Raw genomic sequence first — 17,307 nt, 5'->3', positions numbered from 1 at the left:
GCATTCATTCATTAGCGTTTGCTAAACATTGTGCCTTTTGTCATAAGCCTTGGCTCAAGTTTATACGTATGCCAGTAGATTTATATTTGTATAAATCTAATCTGGCTAAGACTTCTGTTGCTCTTTTTTTGAACACACAGATTCCAGCCTTCGTGCAGAGGTTTTACCAGAATTAGTCTGAAGCCAAGCTCCGAGAGAATCTTAGGGCCTGGCAGCCCCTTCGAAATGAGGGCTTGAAAAATGGTTTGCACAAAGTCCCAGGAACAGAAACTGTAATATTTCACCTCTTTTTACCATGTTGCTGGGATGGGGCTGAAACCAGAATCTTGGACTCAACTGTCCCAAACCTTGGAGAAGGTCAGATTCATTAAAAATCTGATATATTGCTCCAAACCAAAATCTGACCACTAATAGCTGTTTTTGACAAAACGGTTCTCTCAAAAAATGCCGTTTTGTTGGACGTAAGACATTTTGCAAGAATGTTTTGATTTCAAGGAAATTTTAAAGGAGAAAGAAAGCAAGCACAGTATTTCAATAACGTCAAAAAGATTTGCTTTGATTTTTTTTAAAGTACTTATATTTCATTATTCATGATTCATTATATTAGCATTTTATAACCTTTATGCTATAATAGAGTTCCAGTGACATATTCTGGCACTATCAAAATACTATCAAAATAGCTTGGGTAAAATTCTGAGCTTAACACTTAACACTATACACATGTACATATCTAAGAAAAATGAGATAAAGACGATTTCAACACAGGCCTCCAATTCAATTTATGCACATGGAGCGCAACACAGGCACAGAGCTCCACTGACTTCAGAGATTATTGAGGCTGACGTTGCCTGGGATTATGCTGCACATTTGATTAAATAAGCTTAATGATGTTCAAAGGAGGGCACAGGCAGGTTCATACCTCACCTGGGAAACTGCAGGCTTTGGGCTCACTTCTCAGCTGGTAGTTGCTGTCTTTCCATTGTTCTGTCACAGACAACCTAAACCATAGTTGATGGCAGCTAACATGTTTGACTAACTGTAGCAGAGAAGTGCTTTACAGAGTTAGCACTAGTGTTTTCCCACCCCAGAGACAGGCTGGGTCTGTCCTAGCAGCAATTGTTCACTGTGTACTTCTGCATCTTCATGGCAGCATCAAGGAGCATTGCCACATCTGGCACATCTGGCAGCCATATCAGGGGCTCTCTCTCACTTCTCTCCTATAATCTACTTGGGAAAGGGAAGATGCAGACAGGAGGCCCAACTGTCCTCTGTTGTCTAGTCTGCGTCCCTCTCTGCTCATACGGGCTAAACCACCACTCACAGAGCAGAAGAAAGGAGAAACTACCAACGGCAGGCACTAGTCTGGGCTGGGACATAGCAGCTGACACCACTGTCTCCCATAGCTGTTCCAACAGCATAAATTCCTAAGCTACTGCTTGACCCAGGACATTGCCTGTCCTCCCCCATTAGGGCTGAGAGGGGACTTCAAGACAGTCAGCAAAGAAGCACAGGATGATAACAAGTGGACAACAGGGCGCCCATGAACAAAGCCAATGTACAGTGTAGTTTTAGATGCGCTGATCTGAGTGCAGAATCAAAGCCTTGGCATTTTTAGTCCTTTTCAGGAAAGCTTTCCTGTACTATACAGATCTTCTTTCTGGTCTTTATATATTCTGAGTACTAGAACCATTGATTCCATAGAAACTAAATATAGTTCCAAATATCAATATGTATCTGTTACTTTATATGGGAAAAGTGTTTGCCTTTGTTTATATTTGGCAAAAAAAGAGTTAATGACCAATGATGAATCCATTGTGCTAGGGAGCTTTTGGATTGTGCCATTATCACTGCCAGCCCAGGTAGAAAACTTCAGGTATTGTTTCTGTTTACAAGAAGAATCATTAAAAATATCATTCTCTTCCTTTGTGGCAGGTGTATTTGTATCTTTTACTGAAAGGTCTGAAAAGACAACCATGTTCTCACAGAAATCAGGCAACTGGCTTTCAGTTTTCCAGGAAGAAATTTGAGAAGACCAATGAAAAAAACTACTGAATAACCTGAAGTACTGGTCTGATACTGGCCACAGACTCCTCACTAACAGTAAAAGTCTCTTGATCCCTCCTCACAGAGCACATGGAACAGTCGGTCACTGGTTTGCAGGTAAGACGTATTTCCTTCTTGCAAAATGTTTGTGATTTTAAAGTTCAGCATTAAATTATATATATGCATTTCCCATAGAAAAGTCAACGTGAAACTTTGGGGAAACTGGAAGAAGACTGAAATTTAATATATAGAACTTTTCAGTTTTTAAAGGAAATTGCCCAAAGCTGCCATTTATTTACTTATTTATTTCAATCTCTTTATGTTTCATTAAATAAAAAGTTTCCCTGCAGCTACTCCCACTCTTTAATTTTATTCAGAAACAGAGAAAGGAGAAAGAATGACAAGTAATGAAAAGGAAAAACAGCTGCTTGGTTAAAGCACACAGCAGAATAGAATAAAAACATGATGGTATTAAGACTAGCAATGTGTCTACTGGCAAACAGTGGCAAACAAAAAAACCCTATTTTAAATATACCTTCAGAACACATAGGTCTGTACACAATAGGAGTGGTTACCCAAGCCTATTTTTGCAAATACATAACTATTTGCAAATACATATTATGCACAGTGAGTAGTCTCTCTTACTGTGTGTGGTGACTGCCTCAATGGAAGTAACAGGTACTTGAGATTTTGTTACTTTATTCCAAACGTGATGCCAGAGAAAGTCTTACTGAATGGTCTGAAAGACACTTAGATGCTCAGGCATGTTCACATCCAGTCTCGCACTTTATCTTAATGTCTGGACAGAGCCCCACTGAAATGAAACAAATCGTATGGTATCTCAGGTCCAACTAACTGAAGTAGGTCACAGGCCTAGTCTTTTTTTTTCCTGAAAAGGAAGAAGTAAACATATTTGTCATCTACACTTTGCAAGGCATCAAACATACAAAAGCAGAGGCAATGAGACAGCGTATCTTTGTGTAACTACAAATACATATACCATTAAAGCTACTCATTACATCTAATTTTTTGCTTATGGAAATAATTCTATTTATTTAAATGGGCTCAAGACATACTCAGCTTTATCCAATAGAAATAATTGTTTTGTATCAGTTCAATCTCCTTGTTAAATGCTTCCCCCCAAATTATTCAGAATCTTCTAGATTTCTTGTAGATAGATCCATAATTCATACTAATGCTGTAGGTAACGCCAAAATACAGGTATAGCTTTCAAAATTCTAAGCATGTCCCATATCGAATGACGCTTTGGAATATTTGGAGAGCTGAAACAAAAATTTTAGAAAAATACTGTCAATAGCGCTTGAGGCAATGGTTGATAAATGCCTAAAAACATCCCTGTGCAGTCCACTGAATGCAAACGAAAGGTGTAACGAAACATATTTAAGGTTTTAAGTAGTGATTTTCACAGAGATGAAAATAAAACACATCAAGCTAATGAAAGAAAACAGAATGACGAAAGTACCAACAGCTGGTTTTCAGGACAGAGTCTTTAAAGAATTACCTGCTTAACGCTTGTAATTACAATTCATGTATTCCCCATAACAGACATGCAGACTGCATAAAAACAGACATTTGTTTGGAATCCTCCTACTTATAGCCAGCAGTTCCACTGAATATATAAATGTATTGGTCTTGCAATTGGATCTACAGGAGCTAACCTGCTCTGAGCTTTGCTGCCTCCTAAGGAGCCCTGTAAGGAACAAAATCGTATCCATGCTGGCTCATTTCCAAACTGGGGGCCTTGTTTGGCAAAACAACCGCCATCTATAATGACTAAAGAATTAAAATGAGCTGGAGGCTCCCCACCTCTATGCAACTGATCTATACTTCATGAAGAACTGGGGAAATTCCATGATTCTAATCTTGAAGGAAAAAAATGCAGCCTAAAATATTTTCATATATTCAACACACAACTTTTATTGCAACCATATTTCTACCTAATTCTCTCAAGCTCACCGTATAGTGAGAGTTAAACTCTATTCAGTTTAAATCAACTCATGCACTGTAATATTTTAAAGCCTTTCTGTACAAAAGGCATACAGAAGTGGGAATCACAGATCAGACTGGGTCCTTTTAAGAAACAGAACACTTGGGGAGTTTCAGGTTTCAGACCAGGTGCTTGAAAATTTGCCTCCCTATATGCCAACTATATTTTCTTTCTTTCATTCTCACAGGCCTTTTCCAAGGGTAAACATAAGCAGAGAAACCCATACAGACTGCTCAATATTCTTACACCTGTCAGAGGCAGGACTTTGGTTACCTGCCTGGTCCATAGATGAATGTAGGTTACAGCCTTCTCCAGTCATATTCAACTATTCCTAGATACTTGCAAATAAAATCATATTTTCTTGTAATCAAAACAGAATAGGGAAGGGGCACAAATTTCCACCCTTGTCTGGCAGACAGATAGTTCCGTTTGTTAGTAAAGAAGGAACCTGCGTTTGCAGCCACCAGATAATTCAGTGTTAAGAAACTACACCGAGCTGTTTCTTCTGCATTGAGTGTAATAGCGTGCCTGACCCGAGTGGCAGACCTAACTGCTCTCAGGTGACTGTACTCCATACTTTCATAGCATGAGTCAAACCATACGCTGAGTTTACCATTATTCACCACAGGTTAAGGCTGTCTGCCTAGTCTGGGCTTAGAAGGACAAGAGACACAAACTCGGGACCAAAGAAACAAGTTCTCTGAATGACTAAAAACAACCTGTGCCTTTTCTCTCTTAAAAACTTTCTCCAAATAATTATGTTAGGGAATAACAATAATAACTATTATAATCATACGTAAATCATAAAATAGCTGCTTCCTTCCAGCAGCTGCTCAAACAGTATCATGGGAATCGTTAGGAAAAAAACATTCCTTGGCTCATGTCCCTGGCAGAATTGGCAGCATCCTCACCACTCAGGAGATTGTCTCTTAAAACGCTGGTCCAAACTTTAGTGCATCCATGGAGGATCAAGCGTGCTGACTAAGCCTCTTACATCGAAGAAATGGTTCTGCTGGCGGCAATAGCAGAAGTGCTGTTGGTTCTGGGTCTGGCTATGGAGTCAGACTCCCTCTGCTCACCCACTACCTTTTACAAGAACTGCTGGATCCGACGCTTCCCAGGTCTTCTGATTGACCTGCAGGAATCACAGAAAAGGGGAGCCCAGGTGCTGAAGATTTACGCAGAAGTCTCACCCCAACAGTGCAGCAGAACCTGCTGCCTTCTGAGGAATGGTGAGTGTTGATTAACAAGATTGTGGCATACACTAAAATGTACATCACAACATATCAGGGAAAATATTTTGGGTAATTTTTATATAAACATTCCTTTATTTGAAGAAATAATGCCCCCACCCCCCAAATAAAAGAAAAAAAAACCAAACAACCAAAACTAACCCCCAAAAACCGTATTTTTTTGAGGCAGGAAAGCGGAGGCACATTGTAATGTTCCTCCATCTTCAGACCCACAGAAAATAATTTGATAATCTGAGTTTTTTAGAAGACTACCCTAGAAACACATTAAAATCTTAGGGTCTCCTTTGAAATTTTACATCTCTCTTACAAAACTTGTGGGCAATGCCACGATTAAAACAGTAACTCTTCAGTATCCATCACCATCTACTCCTGTAGAGAAAAATCAGTTCTAACAGAACTCTTCCTCATGGTGTAGGGAACTAGACTAGGACATGGTGAGGGGGAAAGAGGAGGAAACACACAATTTGTCCTTCTGTGAAATAGAACAATATTAATCTTCTTGGAGAGAGCACTCTCTTACTCCACGTTTACACCATGTTTCTGGAGCAACCCAGGTATATTGTTAATATGAACAATAAAGTTACAGCAATAAATAATAGCAGCTATTTAGCTTGCAACCCCTTTTCCCTAGACATGTAAACTCAGACTCAGAATAAAAATAAGAAATATCGTTCCTTGATTTAAGCCCAAGACTTCACTTTCTCTGTATCACACTGCATTGGTACACTATAGGAGTGTATTTTAGGCGTGTATGTGAAGTGTGGGTCTCTGGTGCCTAAATTTGACTGTAAAACTCACAAGACTTGAGAAATTTTGGATACGAAGGATGAAAGTGAGGTACCAGTTACTAAAAACAGTCAGTATAGATTTTGATGACATTTTGAATTACGACCTTGACAAACCTGACGCTGACATAACTGATGTAACTGCTAGCAGTGTTCCTGGGAAGAGGCAACTTCTCTCTTTAAGTATTGTGAGGAAAGAACAATTTTATATGTTTCAGCCATGTTTTTCCTATTTGGACAACAAACTTTTTTCTTACAGAACATGGGACTGGATACCTTACCAAGATACGTAATGGTAACCTGGAATCTCATTTTTATAATGTTACACAGTGAAGCACAAATTTGTTACAGTCTTAACTAGAATCAAGACATTAGATGGCATTTCAAAGACATGCTTTAAATAAGCTTGTGGTTTCCTTATAATCCCAAAGTGACAGATGTAGTCATGAACAAAAATACTATTGCCAATAAATGTCCTAAATGAGATTTCAAGAAATGTTGATAAGAAGTTTGAAAAGAGAATTTTCTTTGCTGGATTCTCAGTAATAGCACAGTTACTGAAAGCTAATCTTACAAGAAACAAAGAAATTTTGAAATAATTTAAAAACAAGAAATCAAGTATGTTGTTTATATTTCCTCAAACCGATACAAAATGTCTTATAGCATGCTTTTAAAGTATTTTTCCTGATCAAAGAACTATCCTTCCTTACAAAAAAATTGACTTGTGACATTTTTCTTACCTGATTTTATGCAATAACATCAAGCACAGATCCTGAAGAGAATATGTCCACAGAAGCCAAGTTTTTCAGATGAGATTTTTTTCCCTACTATTTAATAATGTTTTCATAAAGTATGCGATAATCATTAAAATGAAAAACATTTATAATTACATTATGCTAGAAAGTAGAGTTTCTAATGACAACAAAACTTCGCACAAACTTGGAAGATTGGAAAGGTTTCAAAGATTTCACTCCTCCCTTCAAACAAATATATGTATTTTCACGTCTTTATATATTCTTAAATAACATAGCCTCTTTATCAGAAACCTGCATAGTATTCATGTATCACACTGGAAAAGAAACATAAAATATAATATTAGCACAAAACATCCATTCTTTGACAAAACCCAGAACATTGTATACGGGGTCTGAAGGCAAAGGTACATACTGCTACATGTGATGCAAGTGATGAACAGCTTTCTGTTTGAAGAAAAAACATCAATGTGAACAAATATATGAAAAGAGTGATTTTTCAGACAATGACTTCAATAATACCCCATTGCTAGTGTTTGCAGAGTGTTTCAGAATCCTTGAACAAAAGATACCACAGAAAAGCAAGTACTATATAGATATTTCACAGAAATATTTGAAGGGTTTTGTCTTTTAAACTGTTAACTTATGCTAAAAATGGTGCCAAATATTTACTCATGCGTAGAAATATTTATACATTCAGAATTTCTTAAAAATAGTAACTGGATTTAAAATTTTATTTATCCACAGAAGCCAATGTTTTTAATATATCACCTGTAGAAATGCCTGTAGTCCTCAGGAAATACATCGGAATAATTATGTGCTGGCTAAATATGCTTCTGTAGCACTATAAAATATTTCTAATCTTCCAAACAAAAATGCAAACCCATTGATATACAGTAAATCCAGAACATTCTATAATCCCTTTAAGGTTATCTTTCTGTCTTCCCCAAGGTATGTTCTTCTATTGTTTTGATAATCATAACTAGTCTTACTTCCATAAATACCTAGTTCAAGCTAAAGTTCCCGTGACACAGAAGTGGAAACTGATGAAGCCTAATTAGCGGAAGATATAGTACATGAAGATGGTATCAGTGAAAGGAAAATTGCTGATATCATCTTTGATTTAGCTTTGATGACAAAATCTATCTTTACCTTGCTATTATTAGGATTTAGGATCACAGTTTTACTTGTAAATATTACTATTTCCATTTCAGCGAGGCAGACAACCTTGATCTTTACAGTTAAGCAGCCAAAAAACGCAAGACGATATATATTCTGTAACAGCACTTCTGCCATGATTTTTTCTTCCATAGAGCTGCTGAATTTCTACTCTTCAGACAGGGTGTATTTTCATTGCAATTTTTTTTAATTAATTTTATACAAATTTTTGAAAATAATGCTTCTCTCTTTGGGCAGGTAAGTTCATTATAATGGAAAAAAAGCATTTCAAGGCGTGTGTCTACTGTGTTAAATCTATGATGCATATTGAGGCTACTAGACGAAAAAAAACTAACAAAGAAAAGACAGTAAGCACAGGTTTAATGTATTTTCTTCCTTTCCCCATCTGTAGATAGGTCAGGGATTTTATTTTTTTTTTTACTTACAAATAAAATGGAAAGAGTTGCATGACTTTTTCTGGTTTTCGTTGCAGAAGTATTATTATTTTCATTACTTACAGATGTGTGAAAAATGTTCAGAATTAATACCTACGTAAATAGAATACATTTATAAAGCCTTGCCAATACATTTTTGATTGCAGGTAGCCATATTAGTTTAGGTATGGAGGTTACATTCAAGGCAGGTAAAATGAAATAAACACAAACCCAAAACCTTTGTACAACTAAACCAAAACCTAACGTTGATCCTGCTCCAAGCATATTAATATAATAAAATACATTTTTTACTTGACATTTTGACTTGAGATTTTGATGTACTGTAAGACTCTGAAAGAAGAATCTTGCCTGCTTTTCATATAGTGTGACTTTAACTGTAAGTATTTTAGCATATATGTTCTATCTAAATCTTAAACCACTAGGATTCATGCATCTACATACCTTAGAAAGTTGTGTTTCAGTGACAAGTTGTTCAGGTATTTTTTCATTATTACTTTAGTCCTGATTTCTGATGAAGGAAAATAAAAGTGAACCTCCACACATAAACGAATGTCTAAACTACTCTATTCACAGAAATACAATAGCCCAAAGGCAATGAAGGAAAACAAATAGGAACTGGCAGCAGGGCAGGATGTCATTTACTTATTGTAGTTCAGGGTGTTTTTTTTTAAATAGTCTGGCTGAAATGAATGGTTGCAGTCCAGTTTCAAGTAGACAGGTATATTGCACAGGAGCAAAGACCCCAAAGTTGTCTTTCTTAATAACTTGGCTTTTAGAAATGGTCCCATCACTGTATCTGAGACATGAAGGAAGGCAACTAGTAGGACTGCAAGCTAAAGTATATTTTATTTAATCAGAGACACATTTAGAATTCATACAGCCATTCTATTCCTTTTCTCCAGATGTAAAATAACAATATAATTATATGTAGTTCTACATTTCTGACCAAATGCTTAGTTAGTTTGCATGATAATGAGAGAACCACAGAGCTGCCCAGTATTAATGATTTTCTGATGTTAAATAACATAATAAAATGCAAAATGCAATGGTCATTAGACTGATAAGCTCAACTTCTTTCCTTTTGTATTACAGTTTCCTGCAATCTAGCAGTGTTCTACCATGGAGCCATTAATGAGAATATGAATTGCCTGCACATGTCTTGCCCAGCATTGGAAAGTTGCATACTAAAGGCTAGAATCAATGTCATTTTGTACAACATCACAAAAGGTAATTAAGAATTTAATTTATAAAGGCTGAAAACATAGCAACTGTAGGAAATTTTAGAATTATACTAGGTCAGTTACTGTGCTAGAAGTGCTGTCCTGAAGTAACATGCAACGTTAAAAAAGCATAAGATTTTTTTTTTCCTTTTTCATCAATGCACCTACTTCTGAGACTACTTCCCTCCTTTCTTCCATTCAGTATATAAGAAAGGACCTGGAAGATAAACCCTGCTCTAAGATTCATGCTCTGAGTACCTAACCAACACTATGCTTGGGCAAAATACTGCACCAGATCTGAGAGACTGAGGCGAGGCTGCCACTGCTCCGTGCCCCCAAATCCAAACAGTAGCAAGGCTGAAAATTTATTCTCATTAGGCACATGAACAAAGGAAACACAGGTAACACAAATGCATAAAGCAGACACACAATCACAGGCAGCACCAAGAGCCTCATCCTGCTTTTTCTGACTGCACAGGATGGAGACCTACTAGTAAAAATAGATATACACATATAGGTACCATGCAGATCCCCCTAGCAGCTGGGCTCAGATGCTCACTCAGTCTGCCCAGTCCAGACCCCAGCCTCCCCAGTTGCTGTCACCTAGATGTACGAGTCTCTGAGGGTGCAGCCTCCCTCCAGTTGCTGCTACAGACTGTCACACACACACAGAGAGCTTGCCAGGACTCCCCCACTCCCCAGTAGCCTAGATCCCTCCCTTTCCTCACCTTCGGTTCCCTCCCTAAGCATCCCATAATAAGGTGTTGATGGGTACTGATGTGTCAGGTCCCTGATCTGCCATTGTCTCCATGTGCTCCTTTTGTGGGCGTGCAGATGAACTTTTATCACATAAACTAACCTTTTGTTATGATTTAATAGGGATTGATCCAGATCTTCTTATTTTTGAAAAACTGACATCCAAAGAGCCAAGACATCACACCTCACCAAGTAAATACGAAAGGCAAAGTGGGACAAAGACCACCGAGTGGGAAAGATGCCAGCACCATAATGCCACATCAAGTTCTCTTCTGCTCCAAGCTCCATCTTCTACCACTAGCCATGGCTTAACAGCAAACACTTACACCTCCAGCACAAGCCTGATGGTCCAAAAAACGGAAGTTACTACTTATTCCAGGGCAGAAACTTTTTCACCAACTGATCATTTTGCTAAGGGAACAAGCACAACTTTGGTAAGGACTAGGTCAATCACCAGCTCAGACAAGCAGACTGCATACTCAACTTTGATACCCAAGTCTGCCGAGGTATTATCCCACATGCCCACTCCTCCTCGTCTGAACGGCAGTAAGCAACACTTAAATGAAACCAAAGGCTACAGCGGCAGGAACTATACTTCAGATAACGATGCACCTGCTTGGGAAGCTGCACCTTTGGGTGTCTGGTTGATTCCCATTGTTCTCTGCTCTTCTCTCATCTTCCTTTGCTGTTGCACCGTTGCTTTCACAGCAGGGCGCTGCAGCAATAGGAGGGGTCAGTATAAGCCCATAAGGAGAAGAACCACCATGTTGCGACACTTCATAAAATATACTGCTGTCAAAGGTAATTTGTAAAATACTGTCATCATCCTTGTTTTGGAACAAATAGCTTCTTAAAAATTAACTGTACATACCAGCTTGTTTCTTTTACAGAACCAAAGATAATTTTTTTTTTCACTGATGGTTTCAGAACCTTTCAGTTCTTTTAATTCTTGACAGCTGAAAAACAATTCCCATCTCTTTGGGTAAGAAGTACACACTCCTAGCTCCTGCTGCATGCTCAGAGGTGTTCAAGCACATTTTGGTTCATAACCTGCCCCAGACTAATGCCTAACAAACATACACCTTCCTTAACTTAGAGCAGATTCACTGCAGCTGTACCCATCCTCTCCTGACTTCGAACTAACCTGAGAAAATTAAGTGTAGGTGTAATCAGCAAAACTGACCGAAGTTTTATACTATCACAAAATTGTTTAACTCTAATCATCTTTTAATTGCCTCAGATCTCACTGTTTCTATAAAAACTATTTTTCTTCAACTAAGTTCTGTATCTCCCTTTTCCTCCAATTATCCCTAATACTGAGACAAAACAATTTAGCCAGCACTTTTTACTTCAAATAAAAACATTCAAAAGATCGCAAGTCCCCAAAACTACTGAATTCCATTAACTCATACCCAAACATCTGAACATTCAATCTTTATGCTTTGCTTTTACCCCACTTCTCACTGTACTCTTCTGGTAACAATCACTTCAAATGTTTTTCAAGCCCCTCCAGAAGCACCTTCAGACTTCAGCTGCTTTTGTAAAGTCACTTGCTCTATATTGACACTGACAAATCTATTCTGTTATTGGCTAAGGAAAATACAAATGCAGCTAATATTTGTTCATGCCTTGCAATTAGCATCACTCTGTGCTGTCCGCTTTGACTTGCTTTTTCCTAACCTACTCATATTTATCATTTACATAATTAGCTTTTTAAAATAGGGACAGCCATTTAATGTATGTTGCACAGGAATACACAAAAAGGGTTTTGAAAGCTCTGTAAGCTAGCTTTATAATAAAACCCTTTTTTTGTTTCCTCATCCTGTATACTCTTATTCATAAAAGTGCTCCTCCTGAATATAAATCAAGTGACTAGATCAACAAAGTAGCAAGGTATTTCCTTGCCTTACCTTGCCCAGGAAGTTTGCTTAGCAAAGCAAACATTTCCAACAGTACCAGGATTGTTCTTCCTCTTTTAAACTTGTTGATGTCTCAGTTTCTCACTTTCTTCATTGCTGTAAGAAGTTTCTATTTCCCACACAAGTGTAAATGTTATAAAAGGAAACAATAAAAAAATAAAACTGATTGTCACGTCTATGTGGCAGGAAATTATTTTAAAACTAGTAAGATCCATACAGTGTTCAAAGACTACAGTGATGAAGTTGTAAGGCCACATGAATATCTAATTACAGTTGAGCAGGTTGGTTTCAGAGGAAAAGAGCTCTCTAAAATTATATTTAACCCACATTGATCAGCACCGTAGCTTAGAAAACTGAACTTTAACACCCCCCCTTGTTTATAGTATTTGATTGACCTTGTATGCTAATTTGTATGTAATAGAAGACCAACTGCCACAAGGTAACACTTTAAAAGAGTGGGGTTATTTGTTCAGTTGAAATTACACAAAAGAAATTCCTTCTATTTTAGCTGGAAAAATTAGAATTAGGTATGCTTTGTTTTTAAGGGCAGTCTATGCTTATATGTGAAGTGATACAAATTCCAGAGATTTACTCACTGCACGAAGTACTTTAAATCTAAACAAGCCAAATTCTATCATCAAATTGCATTCTCCCAATTAATCATGTGGCTGAATCTAGCACACATTTTAACTGTCACTAAAAATTTCAACTAAGAATGACGAGACCCCAACGGCTCTTCTGCATTAGAGGAAGTTGGCAGGTATTCTTCTCCAGGTTTTTAACATGAAAAGGAAAGGAACTAGGAGAAAGGAACCAAGATACACTATATTGTATCAGAGGATGAATGTGGTGATATTGTAAATTAATGTATGTCTCATGTGATGTGCTCATCATCTTAGGGTAATCTTCATGGATCTGCCTCCAGAATGGAAAAGTCTAGGGTCTAGCATTTCATTAGGAAACAAAGGCACATGTATATCAGAGGAGGAACTCAGTTCCTCAACCTGTAGATGACTGTGACGCGCTTTACATCCTTTCTCCACATACACTGCAAATCGTGATGTGCACTGAGACTGTCGGTACGCTCTTTTTTAGACTAGAAGCTGCAGAACATGTGGATTGTCTTTGTACAGTACTGTACCAACCATTGTCTGTCAAATTGTGAAGGAAATGTTCATGGCCAAGTGAGCCACCCTTCTGTTCAAGACACATGCAAGCACAACTCCATTTATAAAGTCTTAACCAGAAAACATAAAGTTTGCAAGTTCATGTTCTGATCTCTACCACAGATAACATACAGATACTTCACAATTATGACAATCAAATCAAATACATAAACCAATCTCATTAACTACATGCTCCAAGTCAAAGTTGTGGTACTTTTCCTCTCACTCATATTGATAACGGGCACATTTTGTCATAGGATTCTCCCACAAAACACTAGCTAGCATTGTCGCGTCAATTTGCAATGAAAGTGCTTTTTAAATTATTTTTTTCTCCCAATAATTTTTAAAGTCATGTAGTCAAGAAAAACACCTTTTAAAACCAACTTACACTTAAAATGTAAAGATATATCAAAAGCCAATCTAAAATCCAGCTAGTTACCTGACTGCTTGTCTACTTGCTACTACATGAATAAACATCCCATGTAATGCAGTAATACAGAAGTGTCTTATGAAATCGTCTCAGTGTTTGCAATGGTCAAAACTATCAACGCGGTAAAGTGTAAGTTTGCTGCCAAAGAAAAGCTCAGCTAAAAACGCACTTTGAAGAACATTGCATTTTTTATATGACAAAGAGCTAAAAAGCCTAAAACTAAACTCAGAAAAATGCTTTACATGAGAACTAGATCTGCGCTCTGTGATGCCTTTCTTCAGGCTGAACAGAGCCATTAAAATTCTGCTTGTGTTCACTTTATAGACTCAATTGCACCCAAGGAGATGTTACTTGAGAAAGTAAGGCATTTCAAACTGCACAAACTTTCAAGACCCTGCAGCAGTGAATTCCAAATATAGTTTCTCCTGAAAATCAGAGCATACTAAAGTTATTATTGCTACATAACTGCATATAGTTTTTCGGATACAGAATTCACATGCAGGCAGCTCAGTCCAATTCAGGTAGAAAAATTATGTTCTGTTTGCATAAAAATTGCCCCATAGTTTCAGCTGGATAACATGTTTCAGTTTTCTTGGCCTAGGGTTTTGCCAGGCATTGCTGAATATTGGTTATCTGCAATTACAGAAGGATCCACATTGTGTGTTACAATTAGTTGTTTCATACTGTCCATTTTTTTAATTTGAATATAAATTTATTTTGTAGTTTTAAGACACGATAGTGCACAGCAGCTCCTTCTCCCTGCTTCTCATAGTTAAGGTCTGCAGAACTTTTTAACAGTTTGAGGCAGCCACATTGTAACACAATGCCCTTTATACATTAATTTATCATACTGAGAACAATGCATTTTTGATTTAACTTAATATTTAATCATGCACATAAAATAGGGGAAGATGCTTAAATCTGTAATATATATATATATATTTCTAATCTACTGTTGAACTTGAAGCCACAGAAGCAAGATCATTGTAAGTCTAAGGCAACAAAGCTCTTGCAGTATCAACACTGGAAACATTCAAGACAGGAAACAGAAGTAAACGTGAACACAGGACATCCCCTCTCTCTTCTTCCTGTACCATCAAGATATTACTGTTCTCAGATAAATATTATGCAATTCAACTGAAAACTGACAGGTCCTAACATATTGCAATACCTTCATTATACAAGCCTTGCACTAATTTCATTGTCCTCAAGTCCTTAGTATCCATTCTTATCCTGACTTTTCCTGTTCAGGCTGGGCTGCTACCTAAATGTCCCACAAAACACCTGCTGATGGTCTGCAGTGCTGCAAACTCAGTAGTGTTTGGCCTGCTCCAGCTTAAGTCTTCTTCTGCTGTAAGTGATCCTCCACGGCAGCTTGATTCAAGAACAAAGAAGAAAAGCTATTTTTAAGGGACGGATACTAATAGATTTTTGTTAAAAAAGGAAATCAACTACCAAAAAAGCTAAAACTTGCTATTCTTACACCAAGGATGACATATACCTACAAATGCAAAGACTAGCAAAGAAATCCTTTCACTGGACGGGATACACTCCAACATGCCAGAAACACAAATCTCTGCAAGAAGGCATTAGTTTTAAATAGGAATCACAGGTAATAACTATTTGCCTTCAAACAGGTGGTTTTCCCACCTCCTTTACAAAAGTAGCTTCTATCTGATTGATCAGTTGTGTGATCTGCAGCAAGTCACAGTCATCCCTGGTGTCCATAGTTTCATCGTCACCAGATTAGTGCCTGCATAGTCACTTAATAGCACCTTGATGCTTTTCTGAAACTTGCCCTCAATATTACGTTCTGTAGAATCATACAATCTGTACTCACCAGAAGAAGAACTGAAAAAACGTTATCTGTCCCATGCACAAATGCTTCTAGGGCACAATGGAATGACTCGGATATATAATGAGATCATGCTCTAGTCTTGGTTTGTTGTCATATAGAGAAAAAACAGGCAGGAAAAGGGTTATATAAAGCACGGTAGGACTCTTTTATTATACACTAGGAGGGTCACAACAAAATAAATACATACATTTTAAGTATAAGGGAAAACAAGAAATGGGTAGAAAGATGGTCTGTCCAGACAGCACATCCCTTTTTAGGCAACTGTCCCTTTATCCCCTACCTGTGCTTGTAGCAATGCTATGCATGAAAACAGGGCAAAAAGTGTCAGCTCTGGTCAGGAGTATAAACTAGTTCCCTGAAGACCATGAGATTATCTGTAGGGGTTTACCAACTCTTCACAGCCAGCCAGTCACATTCAGGTCTTAGGGAAGCTTAGTGAAGTTACAAGTAGTTGTAACATCTGCTATCCTTGCCAAAGACTGAATTATGTCTTTGTACAGGCCTTCTTGTCTAATCTGAGCATAAGGTTATGCTCAGTGTCCAAAGCCCTTCTTTAAAGGGCAGAAGTGTGGTAGAACACAGACAACCTCAAGAAACTATTTCAGCGACATCTTGAACATTTCACTGCACAACTTCTAGCACACTCTTTACTAAAGGCATCTTATGCCAGCGATTCCAGTAGTTTCTAGATGCAAAAAAAATATTAGCTGAAGTACTGACAAAACAAGTTCTTTCCCAGTTTGACCAAGCGCTAGATCCCAACCTTTCTTTGGAACGTTTATATGGGAGATAAAAGAAAGGTTAGTCTCCTCAACAGCACCAGCGAAACTATGCGTCACAACTACTCCACATGGCCAAGAACTTAATTCATGTGAGTTTTTTTCCATTGGAGACAGCTTATTTTTCCTTGCCATAAGGAACTTACTTTTCCAGTTTGTGGGGGCAAGTGTTTGGATTTGAAATGAGACATCTGCTACTTGGAGGTTAGAACGGTGACCACAAAGAAGCGCAAGCTTCAATTTGTGATGGACAGGGTTGCCTGAGGTCAGGGCTGTCATGAACTAGGCCCATGTTCCTCTTGGCCAGTAAATACCAGTAGAATTACCTATGGAGACAGCCAATACCTCTAGATATTACGTGTGGGTTTTTGCACCTCTTCCCCCTTGTATTTATGCACAGAGGGGGCTTAGCCTGTTTCTTAATTTAAATGTTATCTATCTATGTTTCTATTTAGAAGTAACATAAGCACTTCCATGTAATAAGAATGTGCATACACATAGGTATGCAGAGAGGGATACACACCTTAGAGTCATGCATTTACATTATAACACACATGGATACATTAATAAGTGACCGTTGCTAAGGGCACACTTATTCCTGTGTTGTAGAGTTACTTAACCTGTAAATCTATTACTAACTCTTGACAGTTTTTAAACTTCAGTGCAGGTTTCCAGTGAGATGGTCTGCAAAAGTACTACATAGGAAAATAAAGACGTGTAGTTTA

At 37.7% G+C, this 17,307-nt stretch overlaps 1 protein-coding gene across 1 annotated transcript; it reads left to right on the top strand.

Moving 5' to 3' along the window:
* The first annotated feature begins 1,804 nt into the window (after positions 1–1,804).
* On the top strand, positions 1,805–16,222 carry MANSC4 (MANSC domain containing 4). The gene is made up of 4 exons (XM_056340598.1): positions 1,805–2,160; positions 4,239–5,283; positions 9,547–9,681; positions 10,554–16,222. The coding sequence occupies exons 2-4, from the start codon at positions 5,055–5,057 to the stop codon at positions 11,240–11,242; spliced, it is 1,053 nt and encodes a 350-aa protein (XP_056196573.1). The 5' UTR covers positions 1,805–2,160; positions 4,239–5,054; the 3' UTR covers positions 11,243–16,222.
* The last annotated feature ends 1,085 nt before the right edge of the window (positions 16,223–17,307 follow it).

The sequence above is a fragment of the Falco biarmicus genome, chromosome 5, assembly GCF_023638135.1.
Source record: "Falco biarmicus isolate bFalBia1 chromosome 5, bFalBia1.pri, whole genome shotgun sequence".
NCBI lineage: Eukaryota > Metazoa > Chordata > Aves > Falconiformes > Falconidae > Falco > Falco biarmicus.
Note: the sequence above shows the minus strand (reverse complement) of the source record. Positions and strands in the feature narration are given on the sequence as shown.

Excerpts from the sequence above, each read along its gene's own strand:
- MANSC4 (XM_056340598.1), top strand. The coding sequence starts at position 5,055 with ATGGTTCTGCTGGCGGCAATAGCAGAAGTGCTGTTGGTTCTGGGTCTG. Across the intron at positions 5,284-9,546 it reads CTGCTGCCTTCTGAGGAATG|TTTCCTGCAATCTAGCAGTG; the intron begins GTGAGTGTTGAT and ends TTTGTATTACAG. Across the intron at positions 9,682-10,553 it reads TTTGTACAACATCACAAAAG|GGATTGATCCAGATCTTCTT; the intron begins GTAATTAAGAAT and ends ATGATTTAATAG.